This window comes from Equus caballus, chromosome 15, assembly GCF_041296265.1.
Source record: "Equus caballus isolate H_3958 breed thoroughbred chromosome 15, TB-T2T, whole genome shotgun sequence".
Lineage (NCBI taxonomy): Eukaryota > Metazoa > Chordata > Mammalia > Perissodactyla > Equidae > Equus > Equus caballus.
The window spans coordinates 68,524,472-68,548,956 of NC_091698.1; the positions used below are offsets into that span (position 1 = coordinate 68,524,472).

The following is a 24,485-nucleotide window of genomic DNA, read 5'->3' on the forward strand; positions in this document are numbered from 1 at the left end:
CTTTCTCTCAGCCTCTCAAAGGGAGCTTCTAGGGTTACAGGGCTTTTCATAAATCACTCCTTGCTTAGCCAATCTGACTCTGAGCATCAACACACCATCACTGCCTGGATATTTTTCAGCGTAGCCAATAAAAACTCCCAAGTCATCCTGGAACATTCTGGGATAACTGGGATGAAAGAAAGATACATGGTAACCTTTAACAAATCCTGCTGCTGGAGGCAAGCAGAGGGGAAGCTTGCGGAAGACTAGGGGTGAGGAGATGGCCTGACCGTAATGAGGCTGGGTCCTGGCAGCAAACTCATGCCCATTTTAAGAGAGGGATGGTAGTTTTGACAGGCAGAAGCCGGGTTCTGAGGTTCATTCCATAGGCAAAGGCTGCCCTCTCTCCTCACCACCCCCAAAATGAGTGTTGCCAGGAGGAGAAGCACTAAGTGGGCATGAAAAGATGTCAGCTCTAGTCCCAGCTCTTCACGAATCCTGGGCCCTTGAGCAAGTCCCCTCACTGTCTGTGCCCGTTTTCTCATCTATCAAAGGACAACATGCTCCCACCCTCCCTCTCTCATAGGTACTGCGAAGGCGATAATGTACAAAGGCCTCTGAAAAGCAGTCTAAGGGCTGCGTGTGTGCCACCTGCCAGGCACTGTGGTAAAGACCGCACACGTTATCACTGAATTCTCATGGCGGCCCTTTGAGGGGAGCATTATTTCCACCTCAGAGAGGTGGAAACCAAGGTTTGTGGGCATTTGCTGGAAATTAAAAACAAAAACAGGCAAAATAACAGGTCTCTGAAAACAAAGTGCCTATTCAAGATGAGATGCCGACTCCTAAGGAGCTATGAGACGAGTTTGTCTAAGGAGAAGGGGAGGTAAAAACAATAGTTTGGATTCTCTCCCATGCTAATGGCAATCAATTAGTAGGGGCTGTGAGGAGCAAAGTGATATATTCAGGATTCTCCAGCCATGTGCTAAAAGAGGGAAGACGATGGATTAGCTGCAAGATAGTAGCTGTTAAATCAGCTAATTGTAATTCCCGGAATGATTCCTGCGGGGTGTAATCACACCAGCTTTCAATACCACCATTACCCAGGATGCTCTGACTGAGTACTCACCCCGGGTAAGCGGGCTTTTCCTAAACACACACACACACACACACACACAAGAAAGGCACACGGCAGTAGAAAAGTCTCTGTCGGCCTTTGGATGCTTATAGTTGATTTTGGGAGATAAGAAGTTCATGTGTACAAATCTAACAGCTGGTCATGCTGTATCTGCTGGGTGGCAAATCAGAAGAATAATTAATAAACACTAAAGGGGTTCAGATGAACTGAAGGGTTCATGGAGGAGGCAGGATGCACGAGGAGCGGTGGGAGTTCTGGATTATCAGAGAAGTGGGCTGCGCCATCCTGGGCGAAGGGAACAGGCAGGAAGGCAGGAATTTGCCCGGCAGCATCCAGACCGCGGGCTGTGAGACTGAAGAGGGCAGACTGAGCTCTGATGAAGGACATTTTATTTTATAAGCCATGGGCAGGGCCCGAAGACTCGGAATAGCGTGGCAAAGTAGGCAAACTCTTTTGGTCTACTTGTAAAACTCCTTCCATGAGTGATTCATTTCAAATAAAAATCAGAATGCTCTCCCACTATAATCCGTTGCTCCTGTTACTATCCAAAATAGTATTTACAGGAGGTCCATTTAAATATTCCTGCCTACTCACCTGGAATGTGCTACAGCATTCGTGAGGAGGTTGTTTAAAAATAGGATGCCCTACAGGTAAGGTGACACATACGGCGCCAGTGCAGGATACACACCCAGAGAAGTCCCCACCTATCTTAAAAGGAAACACAAAACGAAAACTATTTCAGGGAGAAGAAACTTGCTTATTCTATGGGTACCAAAGATGCCAAGGATCCTAGAGTTGGTGGAGCAGGAGGACAGGGAATATCCCACATCATGCAGGAGTAGGAGAAACAAGTGGTGGATTGGGAGGGGAAAGTCACCTAAGTGGATGATTCCTTTTTGCTGGGGCAGAGGTACAAATTGCCATAGGAAAGTGTTACTATAGCAGCAACCCTAGGAGACATTAATTTCAGCGATTCTAAAGGTAGCAGCTTGACATCTTATACATCGACAATCACCTCTGAAAGACGCAATCGCTTTTCAGAAGCAACATCGATGGGAGAGAAGGGACAGCATTTCAGAATTTCCAGATTTAGTGCACGGTTGGAAAAGCCCACAAGTGATTTTTTTTTATCGAGGTCACATTAGCCTGTAACATTATATAAATTTCGGGTGTACATCATTATATTTCAGCTTCTGCATAGACGGCACCATGTTCACCACCAGAAGTCTAGTTGCCATCCATCACCTTCCCTCCCTTTCCGCCCTGCCTGCTTCCCCCCTGGTAACCACCGATCTAGTCTCAGTGTCTACAGACATTTTGATAATTGTGTCTTCTGATCTTCTAGTTTCCCCCTCTCTGCAACCCCCACTGCCAAATACCACCACCCCTCAGGGGTTCTCGGATGACAGGAAAAGCTTAAGTCTGACGAGGCAACCAGGAAGGCCCTCCAGAGAGTCCCAGTGTGGGTTTAAAGGATGCGGATGTTACACAAGGTTTATGGCTTGGGTACTGGTGAGAACATGAGCTAGTTTTTCAGCAAGCCTGCTGTGTTTCTGAGTGTATCCCTATCTGGAAGGTTCTCCAGTGCTGGCTTTTCCATGTGCAAGGGGATGCCTAAACTATCGTCATGTTCTTAGACAACGGAGCCAGAAGTGAACACATTTCCCCCCCCCCCACCCCAGGATGTGAGGACCACGAAGAGCTGTGAGCTCCATCACTCAGTGGCTCTGCAAGCGAGGACTTTTCACCACTCCCTGACGGGAGGTGGCTTAACTTTCTAATGGGTTTACAGAATCTTCTAGCCATGTTTTGCGAGTGGACTTTCCTCCTTACAGGACAGCGAGGGCGTTGAGAAAATCTCGGTGTGGGACACATTTACTCAAATGCACAGCTTGGGAAGGCGGTCATTATTCATGGAGCCTTCTGTTACAAGGACCCCAGCAAATCCCCCTAAACATCATTTCCTCCAGTGATATTAAAAAAAGGAGAGAGCCAGCGAGCACTGGAGGAGATTGATATTTTCTTACAGTTTCCTTTTCCTGACTCTCTCTGCACAGGATGATGTAGTTGTTTACTTTAAGGCTCAGGAGTCAGCCAGCATTGTACGAAAAGCTTTCCCACCAAAAAAACCCATAATAAGACAAACTCCTTTCCATGATGTTTAAGCAATTAGCAATACATGAACAGGCTTGCTCATGCTCTCCCTCTAGGATCTGCTCCTTCCTCCTGTCGCCGGAGCCACTCCGCCTGGGACTGGTGGACAGAGGGACGACTTCTCATTTCACAGTGGGGGTGGGAGGTGAGGAGAAGGAGTGGGGCGCAACGAACAAATGAGATCTTTGTTGGTCCCATCTCCAAGCTATTTTCACAGCTCCCTCTGCTGTTAAACCCTGTGTGAAATGAAATTCTGAACCTCAGTATGCTTATCCATAAAATGGGGGGACGATAAAACTGTCAGACATGTGGTAAGATTAAATCAGACCTGTAAAGCTGTTACGTATGACCTGAACCAGCACAGTGGAACAGCGAGCACGAGGACAATGCAGTGGTGACTGTCTGGGTTCAAATCCCAGTTCTACCAACTGTGAGCTGCATGATATTGGAGAAGGCATTCTCCCTCTCTGTTTTGGGAGACCAGCCTCATAGGGCCCTTGCAAGGATTACATTAATCGAGATATGTAAAGACTTTTAAAAATGACCAGTTCATAGTCAGTGCTGTAAAAATGTCTGCTGCTATTATTTTTGGCTTATAGAAAACATTCTATAAAGGTTCGCTGCTGGTGATGACAGCAAGGAAAGCTATTTTCAACTGGTGGCAGGCAGATAGGAGGGCAGCTCAGCAAGGGGCATGTCCCCTCCAGAGGATATGTCGGAATGTGGTCAGAAAGTGGACACATACAGCTTAAAAGCAGAGTTAATTTATAACATAATTATAGTTAACATAAGATTATAATATAACTTTATAGTATAATTTTGCAAGAAAGATGTCTATGGTTTTCATAATACAGATTGCCAAATGAAATGTTCAGCTACATCTTCTTAGCTATAAAATGTGGTTTAAAAAATGTTGAGAAACACCAAAGTTGTGGACACTAGGAAAGATCTCTCCCCTGACCAGAGCTGCGTGCTGAAAGAGGCAGGCTGGGCTGCGTTACTCCGGAAGAATTCTCACCCTGTGCAAGGGAGGCCCCGGGCTGGGCTGAAGGCGGCCAGCCTTTGTGGATGAGCCCTAGACTTCAGCCCCGTCTCGGCCTTGCTCTTGGGCAGGGGATGGGGACTACGCTTTATCCTTCCAGCGAAACCGACCATGTGACCAGTTGCCAAACTTCCCGTCCTTGAGACAGGACTCACTGCCAAAGACAACGGGAAATCAAGACTTTGGTGGCAAAATAATGATATGCAGACTTGTCCTTAAGCTCAGTTTTATCACAGTGAGGACTTTTTTGAGGGAACATCATCATTTAAAATGTTCATATCTATAGAAGTTTGGATACTTTCATGATCTTGCTCTCTTCTTCTTCCTCCTTTTATTATAAAATCTACCTACAGAAGAATATATAAAATACACATGCATATTTTAAAGAATAGTCCAATAAAACAAACTCCCTTTTAGCCATGACCCATCTTGACAGATAGAAGATGGTCGCTGGTCCTCAGAAGCTCCGTAAACCTCAGGGATCACATCCTCTCCCCTCCCCCACTCTCTCCCCAGGGGTAATCACCAGGTGGACTTTCCCGGTAATCATTGCCTTGTTTTTCTTTACAGTTTCACCACCTATATGTTTATCTCTAAACATTATATTGTTTAGTTTTTCCCATTTGGGGACTTTATATAAAGGCAGTCACGCTGCAGGAATCTTTCTGGGACTTGCATCTTTTGTCTGTGTATCCTCCTTTTTAACCATCAGATCTTATGGCTCAGGTCTCAGTTCTTAGGGGGTCTCGCTTTTTCTCTTCTAATAGTGTCCTAAAAAAACATCCCTCAAACATTTTCTTTAGAATATCATGACACAGCAATTGAACCAATTCATTCTGCCCCCTTGGATGTGAACTGTCTGCCACATATAGGTAAGCTGTGGCCAGCTCCTCAACTTTTCAACTCAAATGTCATTTCCTTATATCAAAGCAACACTTTTGGTAAATTTAAAAATCAAAGAAATGCATTCAAACCTTCCAAATGATACCATCTTCCAAAAAGAGGCATTTCCCCCCAAGCACCATATTCTTAATATTTTTGCACAGTCGTCTGTGTTTCTTTCCAGTTTTGTCCAACTGCTCACACTCCTTATTATTGTCCTTCCTTACCTTCGAAGTCTAAAATGTCCCTTTTTATGGAATTGGAATTTTAAGTTTCCCATCTTTATCTTAAGCTTTGAACAATTTGCATAGATTTTCACAGAGCCCTCTAACTTTGTATTTTTCCCTTCCACAAAAATGTCTATTTGGATCAAATGGGTTTTTTACTCTCATAATCCTGCAAACTGTTAGTACCATTTCCGACAGAGGAGGAAGGAGCATCTAAATGCCTGCATTTTATGCTAAACTTAGTGTCTCCAAGATTCAGGAATTAACAAGTAGCTCAAAGAGCGAAACAGAATCCACCCTTCTGGGGATATAGATGTACAGGAATCACGCAAGTTTTGAGCTGGAAGCATCTATCTACTATTTTCAGTTTTTAGAAGGACCCAGTTTTTTCCCGCCTATGGCATACGCAAGATACTGACTTCCTGTGTTTACCCAGTGCCCAGGACACCCGGCTCTCTTCAGTTGCCATGGTGATGGGCTGATTATTTCTCCCCAGAGTAATGTGATTTAAAGCAGCAGAGATCAACACCAGGCCAGGCAGCTGGATGGAAGGATCTAAGCTACATAAACATCTAGATCTGTCTCAGAGTTTGTTCCCTTTCGCAATGACATGACTGCACAGAGCCCATCCCATTGATTCAAATGGGCTCTCACCATGTGCTCCTGAAGGACAGATGGGGCCTGTGGCTCTTCCTCCTGTGACAGAGTCCTTCATGTGTGAGAGGACAGCGTACCTCCAATTGTAGGAGTATGCCTGCTACTCCAGCCCACTCATCTCCCTTCTGTCTCTGATTTTCTAAGGTAATTTCTGCACCACTCATTTTTGCACAGAATCATATTTCCCTTTCCGGGTCACCTGTGCTAGTCTTACCTCCCTAGAAAGACCAGAGATTCTTTGGACAAGGAGTGTATCTTTTTCTATCCCTGGCATACCTGGTACTAAACTGAAGACATACCAGGTATTGAAAAAATACTGATTGTCTAATGTATCCTAAAGCAGAACACTTCCCCCTGACTGATGTATGTGTTCCCCGGGTCTTCCATTCCTTGGAACTGTTCCTCCGTTGCTGCTGTTTTCAATGTTTCAGGTTTCACTTTGCCTATTCCTCTATACTTCAGCCACTCCATCTAGCAATCCAAATGGATCTTGCCAATCCAAGGTGTTCTCTAGTGAATTCTTTTCTTTTTAGTGAGGAACACCGGCCCTGAGCTAACATCTGTTGCCAATCTTCCTCTTTTTCCTTGAGGAAGATTGTCTCTGAGCTAACATCTGTGCCAGTCTTCCTCTGTTTTGTATGCAGGACACCACCACAGTGTGGCCTGAGTGGTCTGTAGGTCTGCCCCGGGATCCAAACCTGTGAACCTGGGGTGGCCAAAGCAGAGTGTGTACACTTAACCACTATGCCACAGGGCTGGCCCCGCTAGTGAATTCTTTTGTAAACATTTTATAAAAGGAGTTGGCTTTTGTAAGGCAAACAATCACATGTAAATTTATTATTTTTTTTAAGATCAGATTTTACTTCCAAGTTTTCTTCTAGTGGCCCTACTTATGCTTCCTCGTGAAGTTCACTTCCCATTTACGTACGTCAAGAAATACTTCCCACATCTCTAAGAAACTCCCCCAAAGGAACAAAACTCTGGGTGAATTACACTGTGGAAGTATTTCTACATTAACGGCAATGTGTTTCATTTGGTTGTGTTTGGGTGTTTTTAATGTTAACATTGGTGAGTCTAGAAAGCCTTCATAAATTAGGGTTGATAAAACAGTTGGATTTAAGCTATTACCTGGAAAACAAAACAAAATGTGCATGGTTGGATAAATGGTAGAAGAAACCTTGAGAACAAGGACATCATTTTCCCAACCACTCCCTCCCTCCTTGGATTCTTACTGACTGCACCTTCCGCACTCCCTCTGGAAACAAACCCGATTGCCACCCATGTTACTATCAGTCAGTCAGGCTCAAAGTGAGCCTGAGAGCCAGCAGGCTCAGCAATAAGAGCCAGGGCCGGGTAATAAGCTTAGTTCCCTAGCAACCTGCATACAAGTTTTCCCAATGAAATGGATTACAAGCTGCTCATGAATCCCAAGTGACTATCATATTGACCCAAGAAAGGAGTTAATTTGTACCTCTTGCCACACCACAGGGGTTGACTGAAAGAATTCTTTTTGCCTGTGATCCCTGCTGGCACTCTCCCTGGAACATGATGGTAAAACCAAAATGCTCTGATGGAGTCCAAAGTGGATGTCTCAACTCTTATTGCCTCTGCAAAAAAATGTTCTCATAACAGAAAGAAGAGGGTCTGTTTTTCCTTCTATTGCTTTCCCACTACAATTCAGATTGCCTAAAATACTACCCCCAAAGAGTTATTCCAGGGTGCCCTGGGGAACAGGCACAGTAGTCACCCCACTATAAATCAACCAACTGCCATGTTATTTACACCGTGGTCTCTTGGGAGTTTGGTTTATGTTTATCATTCCTCAGGAGCCTAATCTCTCCTGGGCATTCAGACAAAATGAAGTTTTTGGAAGCCAACTAACTAGGTTTGACTCCAGGCTCTGCCACTTCCAGCTATGTGACCTCTCTTTGGGATACTATTCCTACCTCAGAGGCTTGATGTGAAGAGTAAATCAGTTAATACACGTAAAATGCTTGAAATTGAACCTGGTATATATAATGAGTACTATATAAATTGTTGCTATTATTGTTATTATTGAGCCTGAAATGGAAAATGAAGACTAACCCACCTAGATGCCCATCTCTCTCTCTCCTTTCTCAGACTGCAACAGCAGCCTCCAAAGACGAACCACCAGTGGGGCAGTTTTGTCCAAGATGGTCTTTGCTGGAATCAGTAACCTTTTCTTCCCACATTGGGGAGCCAGCCCCAATACGCGACCCCCTGACCCTCAGTGCCAGGAAGGCAGACAAAGGGTCCAGCAAGAATTCACTGGAATCTTGTGGATGAAATAAAGCCATCAGAGGAGGCATGCAGAAGCCACTGTCATAGTGACCCTCTTGTGCTGGCCTCAGTTCAAGCTATGGGCTGCGCAGTCAGAAAGACAAGCTACCTAACTCCTAGGGACACACAAGCACAGATATGTTCTTCACATTAACTAGTTATAGTTCTAAACTTATTAGATTTTATAATTAAGAAGCAAAAATGATATAACAAAGCATCGTCTTCTAGTTGGGCATAAACTTCTTCTGGGAGAAGGGACGGCTCTCAGTCATCTCTTGCTTGATGCCCTCCTGGTGCACTTGTGAGATGATTAGATGGGTAAGAGAATGGGCCATAGCTGTGGTTAAGGACGATCTGGGCTCAGGATAGGGGATGGTGATATATATTTCCTCTTTATGTAGCTAGTGCCTAGGAGGTCAAATCAACCAACAATGGTTTCTCAACTCTTTTTCATGGACAGTTGGCCAACTGGTCAGAAGAGGTCATCATTATAGGCAAATGAAACACAGCAAAGCTCTCAGTCCAGCTTGAGGTCTGTCTTTGTAAAGGATATTAAAACTGTTAACTGGATAAGCCTGAAGCTAAAATTTATTGTGCCTTCTGTGTGCTAGAAACAGACAACTATAATACCTCCTGGCAAATCTTCTGAGTAGGACCATTACTCATGGAAAGTGTATTTGAATTTGGAACCCTGATATAGACATAAAGGCTTTGATCAAGGTAGGAGCACTTACGGAATTGAACTTTGAAAAAGGAACACTAAGCAGAAGCACTGTTCACTGATTTTATCAGTGTCCGTCTCTCATTCGCATATTAACAAAAAAAAAGTCTGTAATAGGCCCATGTATGGTTCCCAATGAGTTGCATTTTCACTGATCCTTACAATCAGATTTGGGAATCTTATAGCTCACGTTGTCTAACTCCCCTCTTTGTGTCCTCCTCCATCTTTTATTATGAGTGACGAAATCAATGCCCAGAGAAATGTCTCAGAACAAGCATCAGTGGCAGAAGCCAGAGCTAGAACCGAAGTTTCTCGGTGCCCTCTTTCCTGTTCCCTACAAATCAATAGGGCGTGCATGAACACAAATAACTGAACGGGACGTACCCACCACCTGGCAAGATCTTCAAAGTCAAAGCAGTAAGGGCCAGCAGGGTTATCTGAAGTATCGGAGACCACTGGAACAAAAAGTTCAGGTTATGTGAGGAAAGCCCATTGCTTAAGCCGAGTAATCTCAATCGACGGGGCAGAAGCTTCTCTACAAAATGCCCCCTGTGAAAAACCACATCAGTCCACTCTCAAAATTCAACATGAATCTAAAAACAAACACACTAACAGAAAAAAGGTAAATCCTGAAATCCAACAGATGGTGTTTGGGGCAGATGGTAGGTCCTACGTCACCCAATGAGGAAACTGGCTTTGTTTGGTGAACGAGTTACATAACTTCGACCTCTGGCGTTAGATTTCAAGACGAAACTTTTTACTAAATTCAATCATTATGCACCCATTGAACCATGAGCAAATGACGCCTTAGAAGTGTATAGGTTACTTAACCCAATTGGCAGCAATCTACGTTCTTATTTCTAATCGGTCCAGAGTCACACAATCGACGCTTTCTAGAGTAACGAAGTGAGAATTCTATTTTCTTCACAAGCACGCCAGCCTTTCGAGATGCAGAGGGGAAATCGAATGGCCTATGGCAACTCTTCCTTTAGAAGGTCTGGACCTGTGGGTTATTGAAACAGCTTCCTCACCAGTATCTCTGCTTCCCATTTTTCCCTTTACTCCACACCCCACAGAGCTGCCACACTGTGCTTTCTAAGTCATCACCCCCATAACACCTTCAAAGAATCCTTTACTTCCAGAATAAGTGCACACTCCTTGTCTGGCATTGTAAGAACTCCACAACTCAGCCAGAATCTCCTTATGAAGTTGCTTTTCCCACGCCCTCCCAATGTGGGCCCGCTGTTCCAGCACGACATGTCATCACTCTCCCTAAATTAGAGATCTATTCCTGCAAACCACTCCTTCCCTGAGACCTGCTGTGCCCTGCTGCTCACCCTCCACCCAGTGAGTCCCTGGCACGGCACATTCCTCAGTCACCCTGTTCCATGGTGACCCTTCTCTCCCACAGGAGGCGAGGGTGGGGATTATTGGTCTGAACCCCAGCTTTATTACTTAGCTATGTGACCCTGGCCAAGTTGCTAAGCTCCCTGAGGCTCAGTTTCTTCATCTGCCCAAAGAAATGACAACCATACCTATACCCTATGGGACGGGTATTGCCATATAGTAGGGGCTCAATAAGTGTCAGTCTCTCCTTCCTCTTTATCACATACTACCTTTATTCTAAGTTACTGTTTGATGTATATTATGTCATCTCTCCTTGAACATAAGAGTCTCAGTCCCCGTTATCTCCCAATGGCATCTAATAAGGTTCTAGCACAGAGCAGATTCTCAAGATCAACTTGCTCATTATCAGAGTAGTGTCACATACCAGTGACATTATCTCTAACTATCTCTCTCTCTCTATTTCTAGGGTGGAAAACCATCCTCAGGGAGCCAAAGTGCTTTTCAGTATTGCTTACTATAGGTACTTCTATTAATGAACCAACAAAATTAGAGATGGCGCTCACGGAGAATACGAGCAACGTAAGTTTTGAATCTGCTTCCAAAATTCCATCTCTACCCAAGTCTCAGGAATGTGCCCATTTTAATAATGAAAGGACATTTGTAATGAAAACCTTCAGGAAACGATGCCTGCATATATATATCCATCAGATTATATATGGGTAGGGGAAATTATCAAGACTTACTCCAAACTCTCAGCAGAAGTTTCAGTGGTTTTAAACTTTTTTTAAAAGTGAAATCCTCTCTCCAAATGATATCTTACCGGAATACCAACATGTGAAGCAGTTGCAAGTGGGGCTGCTCTGGATGGAGAAGGAGCACATAGGTCCTGTCACCACAGCTCCTACAGGACCCATGTGTCCAATGTGTGTGCGCACACACACACACGACAACTCCTGAGGCACCACCGTAAAACCTAATCTGAAAGCTACAGCTTAGAAGAATAAGCAAATAGTTTAGGAGTATTGGTCAATACATTCCTTAGTGGTGACAAAAATGTCTACTAGACGAACATATATACCTATGTATATAATGTCAAAGGAATTTAAATGTTGCTCTACAATATGTCAATGTCAGACGTTATTTACAAGTTATACTCAAGTTTATGTTATAGAAAGTGAGAAATATACATAGAAGGAGGCAGTTCTGTTGCAGAGAGGCAAAAGCCATCTCCGGGCAGTGCATTCTGATTCACTTACCACTAACATCAGCTCCACAGGAAGCCAAGCATTTCTTGGCGACCTGCAACCCCCTAGTGAAGGATTTCTCCACAAGATATTGCAGAAACCTTAGAAATCACTTGGTTGAAAAATTTTTTTTTTCCTTTTTGCTGAGGAAGATTCTCCCTGAGTTAACGTCTGTGCCAATCTTCCCCTATTTTGTATGTGGGTCACTGCCAAGCATGGCTGCTGACAAGTGGTATAGGTCTGCTCCCTGGAACCAAACCTGGACTAACAAAGCAGAGTGCGCTGAACTTAACCACTAGACCATGGGGCTGGCACCTGGTTGAAGAATATTACTGACAACAGAAACAGTTACACAATATCACTTGGTGAAACAGTGTATCAAAGAGTTTAGAGCATGACGCCAATTTGATAAATACGCATGTGTGAACAGATTCGCATTCCTAAACTGGAAATATACACATCAAAACATTAGAGGTAGCCATTAGAATCATTCTTATTTTCTTTTTTGCCCTTATCTGAGTTTTCCAAATTTTCTACAATTAACAAATATTCTTTGTGATAAAAAATTACGCATTTTTTAAAAGCCAAGGCCAACAATTTCTGAAGAAGAACAAAGCGATGAGTTCTGGACACTTGCTGGAGGCCAGCAGTTTGCACATCGTAGAGCAGTAAATATGTTCCTACGAGACTTCAAGTTCCATGAGGCCAGGAAAAATAAATACCTTGTCTGCCACTAAATCTCTCAGCAGGTAGCTTGGTACCCTATGATGCCCATGGCACTGCACACAGTAGGTGCTCAGTAAATGATGGGTGAATGGACAAGTGTGAGGGCCTTGTCCCTGCTCCAGCCGATTTTGGATCTAATTCCTGTTTCCATGCCCCCTTTCTCCTTTCTTCTCTCTTGCACTTTCAGCAAACAAGCACTTTCAAAAACAAGCCTACAGATCCTGCTATTCTCACCAGCTTCAGGGGCATTAATTTTTTAAAAATCCTAATTTCACTGAGTAATTTCACTGAGTACTCAAGTAAAACAGAGCTGTCACCCTGAGACCCTTTCTCATGTGTGTGACAGCCAATGGGGACTGGGAAAAGGGGGTTTGGAAGTGAAGATATTTGAATTAGAGAATGTGGACAAGAGGGAGGATCTGGAGACAGAATAATGTTTTGTGAACAAGGGCTGTCGGGAAATCTCGATTCCAGTCTGGGTTCTGTCACAGACAAGTTATAAGACCTCTCTGGGCCTCAATTTTCCCATCTGTAAAAGGAAGTGACCCTATTTGCCTCATAGAGACATCATTAGGAGCATGTGGGACAGCTGATATAAGTGAATTCATTTTTAAAAGCAACTGTCATATTCAAAAGCAAGGTTTCCTTAGAGGCTAAGAAGTTACACGAGGCAGCAGCCTTGGAGATTAAGAGCCAAGACACATATCTCTTTGCCCCGGGGACATGTGAACATTAATAAACTCTACAACCTTTTGTTTCATCGTGCGGAATGCATCCTGTTAGGCTTAAAGACCTAGGTCAGGTTCTCCTCCTCCATGAAGCCCTGCTTGATTACGAATCCCATGATCTCCCCTCTCTGACTGGCTGGGCCACCCCTGGCCTGTCTGCACATAGATACACCACAACACATACACACATACACACACACACACTCAAACACACACACACACATTCATTTTCTCACTCTCTCTCAATCCCCATGAGTCTCCTTCAGGCCTCAGACCATCCCTCCTCAAGAGACTAGAGCTTATTCCCCAACTAGTTGACCAGGACTTAGCATAAAAGTCCTGGTTATGTCCTGCAGTGATTTGCACGCCATAGGCCCTCACTAAAGATGTCTTCATTGGCTGGTTAAAAGAAATGGTATTACCACTTTTATTCAACATAGTATTAGAAGTCCTAGCCAGAGCAATTAGGCAAGAAAAAGAAAGAAAAGGCATCCAAATTGGAAAAGAAGAAGTAAAACTGTTACTCTTTGTGAATGACATGACTTTATATAGTATAAGAAAACTCTAAAGACTTCACCAGAAAACTGTTAGAATAGACAAATTCAGTAAAGTTGCAGGGTACAAAATCAATATTGAAAAATTGATTGCATTTCTACACTAACAACTAACTACCGGAAAGAGAAATTAAGATGACAATTCTATTTACAACTGCATCAAAAAAGAATAAAATAACTAGGAATAAACTTAACCAAGAAGGTGAAAGACTTGTACGCTGAAAACTGTAAGACATAGATGAAAGAAACTCAAGAAGACACAAATAAATGAAAAGATATTTTGTGTTCATGGGTTGGAAGAATTAATATTATTAAAATGTCCATATTACCCAAAGTAATCTACAGATTCAATGCAATCTCTATCAAAATTCCAATGGCATCTTTTTCATAGAAATAGAACAAGCAATCCTAAAATTTGTATAGAACCACAAAAGACCCTAAATAGCCAAAGCAATCTTGAGAAAGAAGAACGAATCTGGAGGCATCATGCTCCCTGATTTCAAACTATACTACAAAGCTGTAGTAATCAAAACAGCACAGTATTGGCATAAAAACTGACACACAGGTCAATGAAACAGAAGAGAGAGCCCAGAAATAAACCCACACATATAGAGTCAACTAATTTATGACAAAGGAGCCAAGAATATAGAATGCAGAAAGGACAGTCTCTTCAATAAATGATGCTGGGAAAACTGAACAGCCACGTGCAAACGAATGAAACTGGACCACTATCTTACACCATTCACAAAAATTAACACAAAATGGACTTGAACACAGGACCTGAAACCATAAACTCCTAGAAGAAAACATAGGCAGTAAGCTCTTTTTTTTTTTTTTTTTTGAGGAAGATTAGCCCTGAGCTAACTGCTGCCAATCCTCCTCTTTTTGCTGAGGAAGACTGACCCTGAGCTAACATTTGTGCCCATCTTCCTCTACTTTATATGTGGGACTCCTACCACGGTATGGTGTGCCAAGCAGTGCCATGTCCACACCCAGGATCTGAACCGGCGAACCCCGGGCCGCCGAAGCAGAACATGCGCATTTAACCGCTGCGCCACCGGACTGGCCCCATACAGTAAGCTCTTTGACATTGGTCTGGGTGATGGATTTTTAGATCAAACTACAAAAGCAAAGGCAACAAAAGCAAAAGTAAACAAGTGGGACTACATCATACTAAAAAGCTTCTGCACAGCAAAGGAAACCACTAACAAAATGAGAAGACAATCTACTGAACGGGAGAAAATATTTGCAGTCATATATTTGATATGGGGTTCATATTCAAAATAAACAAAGAACTTAAACAACTCAATAGCAGAAAAACAAACAACCCAATTAAAAGATGGGCAAAGGATCTAAACAGACATTTTTCCAAAGAAGACAGACAGACAATAGGCACATGAAAAGATGTTCAACATCACTAGTTATCAGAAAAATGCATATCAAAACCACATGAGATATCACTTCACACCTATTAGAATGGCTATTATCAAAAAAGACAAGAAATAATAGGTGTTGGAGAGGATGTGGAGAAAAGGGAACCCTCGTGCACTGTTGGTGGGAATGTAAACTGGTACAGCCACCATGGAAAATATGGAGTTTCCTCAAAAAATTAAAAATAGAACTATCATATGATCCAGCAACTCCACTTCTGGGTATTTATCTAAAGTAAATGAAAACACTAATTTGAAAAGATATATGCACTTCTATGTTCACTGCAGCATTACTTACAATAGTCAAGACATGGAAACAACCTAAGTGTCCACCGATGGATGAATGGATAAAGATGTGGTATATACATACACTGGAATACTACTCAGCCATAAAAAAGAAGACAATCTTGCCATTTGCAACAACATGGATGGACCTTGAGGGTATCATGCTATGCTAAGTGAAATATCAGACAGAGAAAGACAAATACAGCACGATTTCACTTTTATGTAGACTCTAAAAAACAAAACAAATGAACAAACCAAACCAAACCAAACTCATAGATACAGAGAACAGACTGGTGGTTGCCAGAGGGGAAGGGGGTTGGGAGGGTGGGCAAAATGAGTAAAGGGGGTCAAAAGGTATAAACTTACAGTTATAAAATCAATAAGTCACCGGGATGTAATGTACAGCATGGCAACCATAGTCAATCACATGGTAGTGCATACTTGAAAGTTGCCAAGAGAGTAAATCTTAAAAGTTCTCATCACAAGAAAAAGAAAATACTGTAACTATATGGTGACGGATAGTAATTAGATTTGTGGTGATTACTTTGCAGTGTATACAAACATCGAATTATTATGTTGTATACCTGAAACCAATATGATGTAATGTTACATGCCAATTTTACCTCAATAAAAAAAGGAGGAAGAATAAAATATTTTTGATTGAGGCTCATTAGAAAACAAACAAACAAAGAAATGGCATTGTTGGCCAGCCTGCTATCAGGCAAGGATGGTCTTCAGAAGTAAGAAGATGGAGTTTGTTGGAGTCTGATTGCTTGGACAATGGGTTCTGCCAATGCCAAGCCTGTACCCTCCACCATGGACCTCTTTTCCCTGAAATCTTAAAAATAGCTAAGGCTATATTGATTTGAAATCTTTTATTGGCAAGCATATTGATTCCCAGGTGGCTGTGCGGCTCACAGACCAACTCCTGGTGTTGAACACCCCCATTCCCTGTTGTGAGGCACTCACCAGATCCCATCAAAATCTCTTGGACAGTGTGTTCTTGTAGGAAAGAGACCATACTTCATTCAGTTGCCTTCTCAGTTCTTTTAGATTTAACCTGATATAGTCATCTCTTTATTTTTTTCCCAGTAATTTTATTGAGATCATAATGGTTTGTAGCATTGTGTAATTTCGGGCGTACATTATTGTTTATCGATTTCTGAATGGACTGTATTGTGCTCACCACCAGTAGTCTAATTTTTGTCTGTCACCATACATATGTGCCCCCTTACCCTTTCACCCACTCCCCAACCCCTTCCCCCTTTCCCTCGGGTAACCACTAATCTGTTCTCTTTATCCACGTGTTTGTTATCTTCCACATATGAGTCATCTCTTTTTTTAAAAAAAAATCTACCAGCAGCCTAATTTTTTACCTTGTTTTTTGCTTTCGTGTTTGCTGATCTTCAGGGTTAATAGTCAAAATAAACATCAGAGTTCCTTGAAATGACAATTTTTTCCCTACATTGTCAACACTCCTTCTCAGCAGTTTTTACCCAGTGCTCACATAGATTATTAAAACTTATTTAAAAAATGTCTCCAGTTGCTTTTTAAGGATTTTTCCATTCTGCATTTCCCCCAGGGCAGCGAGGGAAGTTGGCCAAGGGAGATTCTCTAGGAGCTTACCCTCCCTTTTACGTCACAGCGGCTCACACAGGCAAAACTCTCCCCAAGTAGGCTTCCCAGGCCAGGCAGGAAATGCCAAAGGGTGGGGGAGGGGGTGATTAGGCAGAGATGAATACTCTGAAAGAGGAAAAACCATGGAGGAAATTATTCAAGACAGGTTTTGTGGGATCTAGTTGGAAGGGATGATTTCACAATGGGGATCACACACAGAATCTCAAAATGCCTGGGAATTTTATTTCTTGTAACTACAAAAACAGAAGCAAAACAAACCTACCGCTCAGGGGCTCTCCCATCCCTCGCCTTGGGTGGATGAATGGGAACTCAAAGGAGGCAGTTCCTGAAGTGATTCCTCCCCCGAAAGCCCTGACTTGGACCAAGCCCAGAACTTTTAAAGCCTTGGCCCAAGGAGCCAGGCTCGCAGCATTGCCATCTCCTCTGCCAATCCAATCCGCATCTGACCTTGCAGACGCGGGAATCTCTCTCTTTATTTTCCAAACATCCTCCCTTTCTTCCTCTCCTTCCTTGCTGTTTTTCAGCCATTGTCACTTCCTGGGAAGAAGCAGGACACAGAGTGAGCTGAGAGCTCTGGTGTAGGAAAAATAATAATGAAAATGAGACTTGGGGATAAGTTCTAGGTCTCATCAGCCATGTCATTGCCCGTACCCCCTTCCGAATGCTACCCGTGCTTCAAGGTCCTGGTTAGATTCCACCTCTTCCAGGAAGCCTCTCCAAATGCCTTCTGCAGAACTTCAAATGTCTCACCCATTTGGCTCCACTAGCAGCGCTGCCATGCTATGGAATACCACTCTTTGCACGTCTCTCTCCCCACTAGACAGTAACCCCTGTGAGTGCAGAGCTGGTATGTTTGAGCTTTGTAGCCCCAGAACTTGAAGTTGTACATCTAGTATATAATAGATCCTCAGAAAATACATGTATAGTTATTGAAATATCTATAGGCCATACCTTTTTTTAACCAAGAAACAATTATTGTGTGTATGTATGTATGAAAATATTAAACACTACTGACAGTAATTTAATATCATCCAATTAAAAGTCATCTGATGGCTTTAAATATGAAAATTTTAGTTTTTCATCCACATCAACAGATGGTACAATTTCTATAATTCTTTATGGTTATGTCAGTCCTGATGAGCATAAAGTCTTTATAAAATAAGAATTATGTCCAGGGTTTTTTAGTTGTAAGAGAGAGGACCTGAGAGCGATGAGGTACTCCATCTTGGCTGGACTCAGAAGTCCCTCCTCATCTTTTTGTACCATGTGTCTGAAACTTAATTAAATACAGTTCTGTAGCGTTCTCTAGTTAGTTCAGGTTACTCTACATCCCAAAGAGGACACAGCATAGTGAGAACTCAAGTCAACTGGTTTGAATTTGATTGAAATTAAAGTCATTGACTTAATCTATTGGCCTGTCTGCCTTTTCTCACTCACTAGAAGGCCGGAACCACTTCATTTGCTTTTTTTCCTTCTAGATCCCACAGAGAATCAGACTGCTGGAGCCAAGGGCAGGTGGGCAGGGTACGGAAAAGCCCAAAGCATTCTTTAACTTGGTCATTCAGTGGTCTGTGGTAACCAGACCTAACTCATGACCTGACCTCATGACTGACGCCAGTGGATTTACACAACCATCATCATTGGTCACCATACCAGACATGGTACCCGCACCTCACACACATCTAAGTCCTGTCAGGCAATCGGTGTAGTGTGTGGCCTGAAGCCAGGTGTGATATATCAAGAAGTTCTCAAAGGAATGTTTCCATAGGGGCTGTTTCTTTCTACACGCTGAAAAATAAAGGCTACCTAAAAATAACTAAACCAGACAATATTTTTGCTGTTCTGTGTGTCATAAGTAAACAAGACTGAAACAAATCTTAGTAGGATTGCTATCAGGTCTTGTATTCTTTAATCATGTATTAGAGTCCTAGTCAAAACCAGTTACATGGTGGCTCAGAGGAACCGTCCTTTCTTTTCAGGAAAAGGGAAACTAAAGCAGGACTGAACTGTGGCTACTGAACCTGGCTGCCACTCCCACTCAACCCCTGTCCAAATCCTCCCTGACTTGAGCCCCCTCCTTGCTCCAGACCCTAAAGAGCCCCTCCTCCTCTTCTTGGTTTGAGCACTGACCCCCCCCCAAGGTAATTATTCAGCATTATTTGCTTATGAGAGTTAGAACAACCTTCCCATCTCTTACAAGTAAGCCCCTCCACTTGAGAGTCATCTTCCTTTTTGCTGATAATCCCAAACCCAGCACCTATCTCAGAGTTAGGTGAACAATTGCCACGCTTTAAACCATGGCTATCAGTTGTCATAGGAAAAGCCACATTTTCTAAAAGTTAAGTTAGGGGATTATAAAATGATTCTTCATAAGATTCCTTTCATTAGTAAGCTAAGGTCCTTCAGGGAGGTTAAAAAATGATTCACTTTAGAAAAATTACATGAACCTACATCTATTGTGTGAAGTGGGGTGTGCTGTGTTCTACCAAGTAATGGTGGCATGGGAGAGGTGGAGCAAAGTTGTTCCTGTAACTGTGGCTACCTGACATCAGCCTGAGAAAAGAATTAGTAAATCTGTGAACTACAGAAGGAAGCCTTTTCTCTCCCCAGCCTCATCCTCCAGCCACCTAGAACCCACTCTCCGTGTCAATTTGGTTATTGTCCTGCCATAAAAGAAACCCATGGTATCATTCAACATCATTTTGTGCTTCACAAGCTGCCACACAATGAGCAACCTCAGTCATGATAGTCTACAATGCACAGAGAAGAACGTTGCTGACATTGAAGACATCCATTCCTGCTCCCTTATCCACTCACCAAGAGACGTAGAGAAGCTGACCCTCCACTGTGGCTTCCCCAAACCCACCCAGTACAGGGGTTCCAGTGAGTCATCACAACCAGACTGGACCACTCCTAGAATGCTTGACCTCTTGGCAATGTGCCCAAAGAAAGGATACCAGTGTGGATCCCTGCCCAGGAAACCACTTCAGATAGGGAAAGAGATGGCTTACCTGCTAGGGGTAGAGGAAGCGGGTTGTTCCCCCACAGAGGGGACACTGGGCTTGGTCAGGCACAAGAGAGCAGCAATGTGATATTAGAGCAAGGCCCCACTGCACTGGGAGTCCCAGAGATCAGACGCCAAGTTCGATTCAGCCAATACAGAGTGTCTGTGGGCAAAAGACTTTCACTTCTCTGAAATCCGATTTTCTCATGAGTGCAAAAAGAAGAGTAGAAGAGATGATTTTTAAAAAATCTTCCAACCTTCCTTTTCTGGTAGTGGACACCTACCAGGTGTGAGGCCCTGTGATAGGTACCATGGAAGATAAAGACATACAGGTACACTTCTCATTAATCTAGAATTATGCTCAAGTGGAGAAGAGAAGAAACTCGACCTCATGATTGATCCTCTATTATCATGTTGGGCTCCACGTGTGTACACATACAGGCACACGCACAGCCCCACAAATATTAGTCATTTCATAATACACATCAAAAACAAGGATAATCAAGTTCTGTGCTTGTTCAGAAAAGAGATTTCCAGATTTTCAGAAGATATTTATTATTCTCCTGAGAGATCAGAAGGATAAGAAACATTCCATTAGCTCAGTGTTTCTCAGTGTGGAACAGGTGGTGGTAGGGGCGGAGCTTGGGATCAAATAATTGGGAAATAGTAAATTACATAAAAGGTAATTTTTTTTCATTGCAGTTCCCCTTAGAACTTTAACAAGCAAATGCACGTTGAGACACACTACGAGAGGTCGAGATGGCAGGGTCCCAAACTCTGGGCCACAGAGTGCTTTAGTCTTACAGTTTCTCCCGTGAGGAGAGCACTGAGAAATGCCCTTTGGGAAACAGTGCACCAAAGAGACTGTAGATTCCCTGAGGTTGGGAACTGGGCTTTGCTCACCACTGTATCTCTAGGACCTGGCACAACACCGGGCACACAAAAAGAATTCAATAAAATATAATAAAATAAAAATTTGCCAAATGACCAAAGGAGTAATTGTTGAATTCTAAGTGGAACAACTGGCATCTACAATGGCATGGAGGTGAGAGTATGCTAAGGAGCAAGGAATTGTCTCCCCATGGTGGCATCCTTCACTGCCTGGGCCCCAGATGGGCACAGGGAGGAGTTTCAGGTGAGGTTGCCCTCGCCTTCTCAAGAAGCCAAGGGTTACAAATCCATAAGGCATCCTAAAGGACTAACCTTTCTTTTTTTCCCCATAAAAGGATAATAAAATAAGAGCTTCATGAAGAATGTTGGCATTTCTCTTCTTTCCTAAGTAAGAAAATCAGTTATGATACTCATAGGTCAGGCTCCACAATGCAGTTACACATTTTCTTTGTTTCTTTACTGCCACCTTCTGGTTCCCAGGCTCCTACATGGAAAATTTTAAACGCCACCTTATACTTGTATGTCGCTATGGCATTTTAAGCGTAAGTCCAGATCCTTTACCTCGTATGATGTTATACAAGTTAGAAGCGGTTAGGGTGGCCTTTACTCTTTTTCATTTGACCTGATGGCAAGATACAACTTCAGTGATTTGCCTAGCGATAGTAAGTTAGGAGCAGTGCGAGGACTAACCACACCTGTTGGTTTTTCTAAGGAGCAAACACTGAGTTTATCCATTTGGCTTTGTCCAGCTACCCTCGCAAAGAGTTCTGTCACTCTCTCATCCCTTCACAAGCACAACCTTGAATGGAAAATTCCATGCCCTTAAAAAAAGAGGATGCTGTTCAAATATACCCTGATGTTTTCAAGGGTAGAATCCATTCCACTTAACAAGGTCTTTGAGAAAAGAATGTAGAAGGCCTAGAATTGATTTTTTTTATCTGACAGTCAAGATCCCATCGTCTCCTACAGCGCCACCCCGAGATGGTGGCCACCAGCTTCTTTCTAAACATACCTTGGTCTGGAAGCAGCAGTAGAGTTGTGTTAGGTACGGGTGTTTCCGCGCCAGAGCCAAAATCCTCTTCTCTGTCATCGTGCAGTCCACGTCATCATCCTGAAGGATCACGTCCTTCTTTAAGACCTTCACAGCATACACCTCGTCTTTGCCTTTCAGCTCCGCCAGCATGACCTGCAATCAACCAAAACCACCTCTCTCAATCTATGCGTGCACAGATGCAAAAGAAGAGACACAAGTCAATACCAAATGCTTTAAAACTAACTCCTTTTCTCCTTCAATCTTAAACACTAAAATAGTATTAAAAAATGTTCAGAAAAACTACCCATCCTAAGACAGCTACTAGAACTTATTTATTTATTTTTAATCTCCAACATAGGGCCCAGGTAAAGAAAAGAGAAGTTCAATGCACATCTGTTAAGTAATTATTCATACGTTCATATACATTTGTCATACTTGCAATTATAGTTTAGCAAATACTGTATAGTATTTTAACTGAACATTACTTCAGAAGTACTATCTACATGGTCTCTATAACTATCACAGTTGCTGATATTCAATTCAAATAAACATATTACAATTTATTTAACCATTTACCTCATATTAGACACTTAAGTTACATGTAATTATTAAGTATTATATAAATAAATTGTATTGAGTATTTTTGTACATATAATTTTTTTCTTTCTTTGGATTATATCCTTAAGATAGAAAGTCTTAGAAGTTGATTATAAGGTTAAATATTTTACACATTTCCTCACTGATTTTCAGAAAGGATGTATAACATAACCTGTCCCTAGTACGGCAGAAGTGCTTTAGTTTCATAGCAATATACCAACACTGGGTGTTTTCACTTAAAAAGTTTTTTTTGCTCACGTAATGGGTGTGAAATACTGTTTTAATTAACAATGAAAATTTAAAATATTTGTTTTCTAATTGTATTTCTTCTGCATGAATTATTTGTCCGCTTTATATTTGTCAAGGTGACTATCTAGTTATCCATTGGTTTATATCACTTTCTTATGAATTTGTATGAGCTTGGTATATAAAGATTCTAATATACTTTACTGTCTGCAGAGATTTTCGTAAGCCTGCCTGCTTATTTTCTGTTGTTTTATTTTCTGTCGAGTAGGATCATTTATCTTTATGTTGCTGGATGTGTCTTTGTTTGCCTCCACGGTTTCTGCTACAGCTTTAAAGATGGGAATGTGATTCCTTCTCCAGAGAGCAAATTAACAGTTGTATTTTCTTAAAGTTTTCCTAACAGTTAATATTTTTGCACTCATTTCCCTACAAATGCGACAAGCCTTTCTCCTTTTAAATAACTAACTCCTAAGTACAGCATTCCAGTGTAAGTGTCAGACTTAAGAGCAGCAACTCAGAAGCTTAGTGAGGGAATTCATGTTAACCTGAAGACCTTCTGTCACCCACATATAATGCAAACTCTTTAAAACCGGCTCAGACTTTGGCTGCGATTTTTCCTAAGAAACAACCTAAATGCTCCAGAATCATCAAAGTTCCCATCCTGCCTACACTGTATGGAAACTTGGAAACTCTGAGCCTGCTTATTTCCCTTGAATCTTGCTCAACACTAAACCAAGTCCTGCTCACAGCCCAGAGTTATGCCAAGCCAGAGGAATGGGGTCTGCTTCTTATTTAGCCAGTCTTTAAAGAATGCGGTTGCTTCAGCCTTTGCTATTTAAGTAAACTCCAGTTACCTTCCTGCCTCAGGATGAGATGCGGCAGGGGAGACGGGCTGGAAACCAGGCCCTGCACCCTGGGAGCTTCAGAGCACCATTCCTTTCAGAGGGAAGTAGAGTGATTCTGAAGCTCAGTGAGCTGACCGACCCACAGGCTGCTGCTTTCAAGACTCCAGGATATGTGAGGGAGGCCTGTCACGTGCCCCCTGGGAGCTCCCAGAGCCAGGCTCCTGGTCCCCCTGGCAGGGCCGCTTTGCTCCAAGAGGTCCTAGAAAGACCAATCCAATCAACTCAGGCATGGCTTTGTGACGAGCAAGGGATCAGAGATCTCAGCTGAAATGTTAAGCAGCTTCCTAAGCTCTCTGCCCTTCCATCTTCTTTATAAAATGAACAGGGATTATTTTTCCATGTCACCCCACCTTCAGAATGGTGGCAGACCACCGCGAATGCTTTACTGAGCATACTCTGCATCCACGGCCCAGACTACTGTGTTCATCTCAGTGGGGAGTGGGATATGGAGAAAGGCACCAAGGGCAGAAGGCCTTGATCCAAGACATGAGATTCTTCTTCTTCTTCTCTTGACACATTTAGAGGATAAAGAAAACATTTAGCAAGTGCCAGAAAAGTCAGTTAAATAACATTTAACTTCCAAAGTAATACACTCAAGATTTGCCTTCAGCCCTCAGTTTACTGAGGGCAGAGATTCTAGAGTTCATTTTCAAAATCTTCAGAATGAATTAAAACCAGAATTTCAGATGCATCTCTGAAGAAGGGAAGAAATGCATTGTTACTATTATTGACAATGGCGTGCCAAGCACATGTAAG

The 24,485-nt window shown here is 42.6% G+C and overlaps 1 protein-coding gene across 4 annotated transcripts in view; it reads right to left on the minus strand.

The window, feature by feature from the left end:
* PRKCE (protein kinase C epsilon) overlaps positions 1 to 24,485 on the minus strand; it is a 496,664-nt gene that overhangs the window by 136,240 nt on the left and 335,939 nt on the right. For all 4 annotated transcript variants that reach the window (XR_011426089.1, XR_011426090.1, XM_001499053.5 and 1 more), the window contains exon 10: positions 21,961 to 22,134. Coding sequence is in view for 2 of the 4 variants with exons in the window: in XM_001499053.5 (XP_001499103.1) it covers positions 21,961 to 22,134 (174 nt within the window). In the remaining 2 variants the exon portion in view is untranslated. The remainder of the gene's footprint in view (positions 1 to 21,960; positions 22,135 to 24,485) is intronic.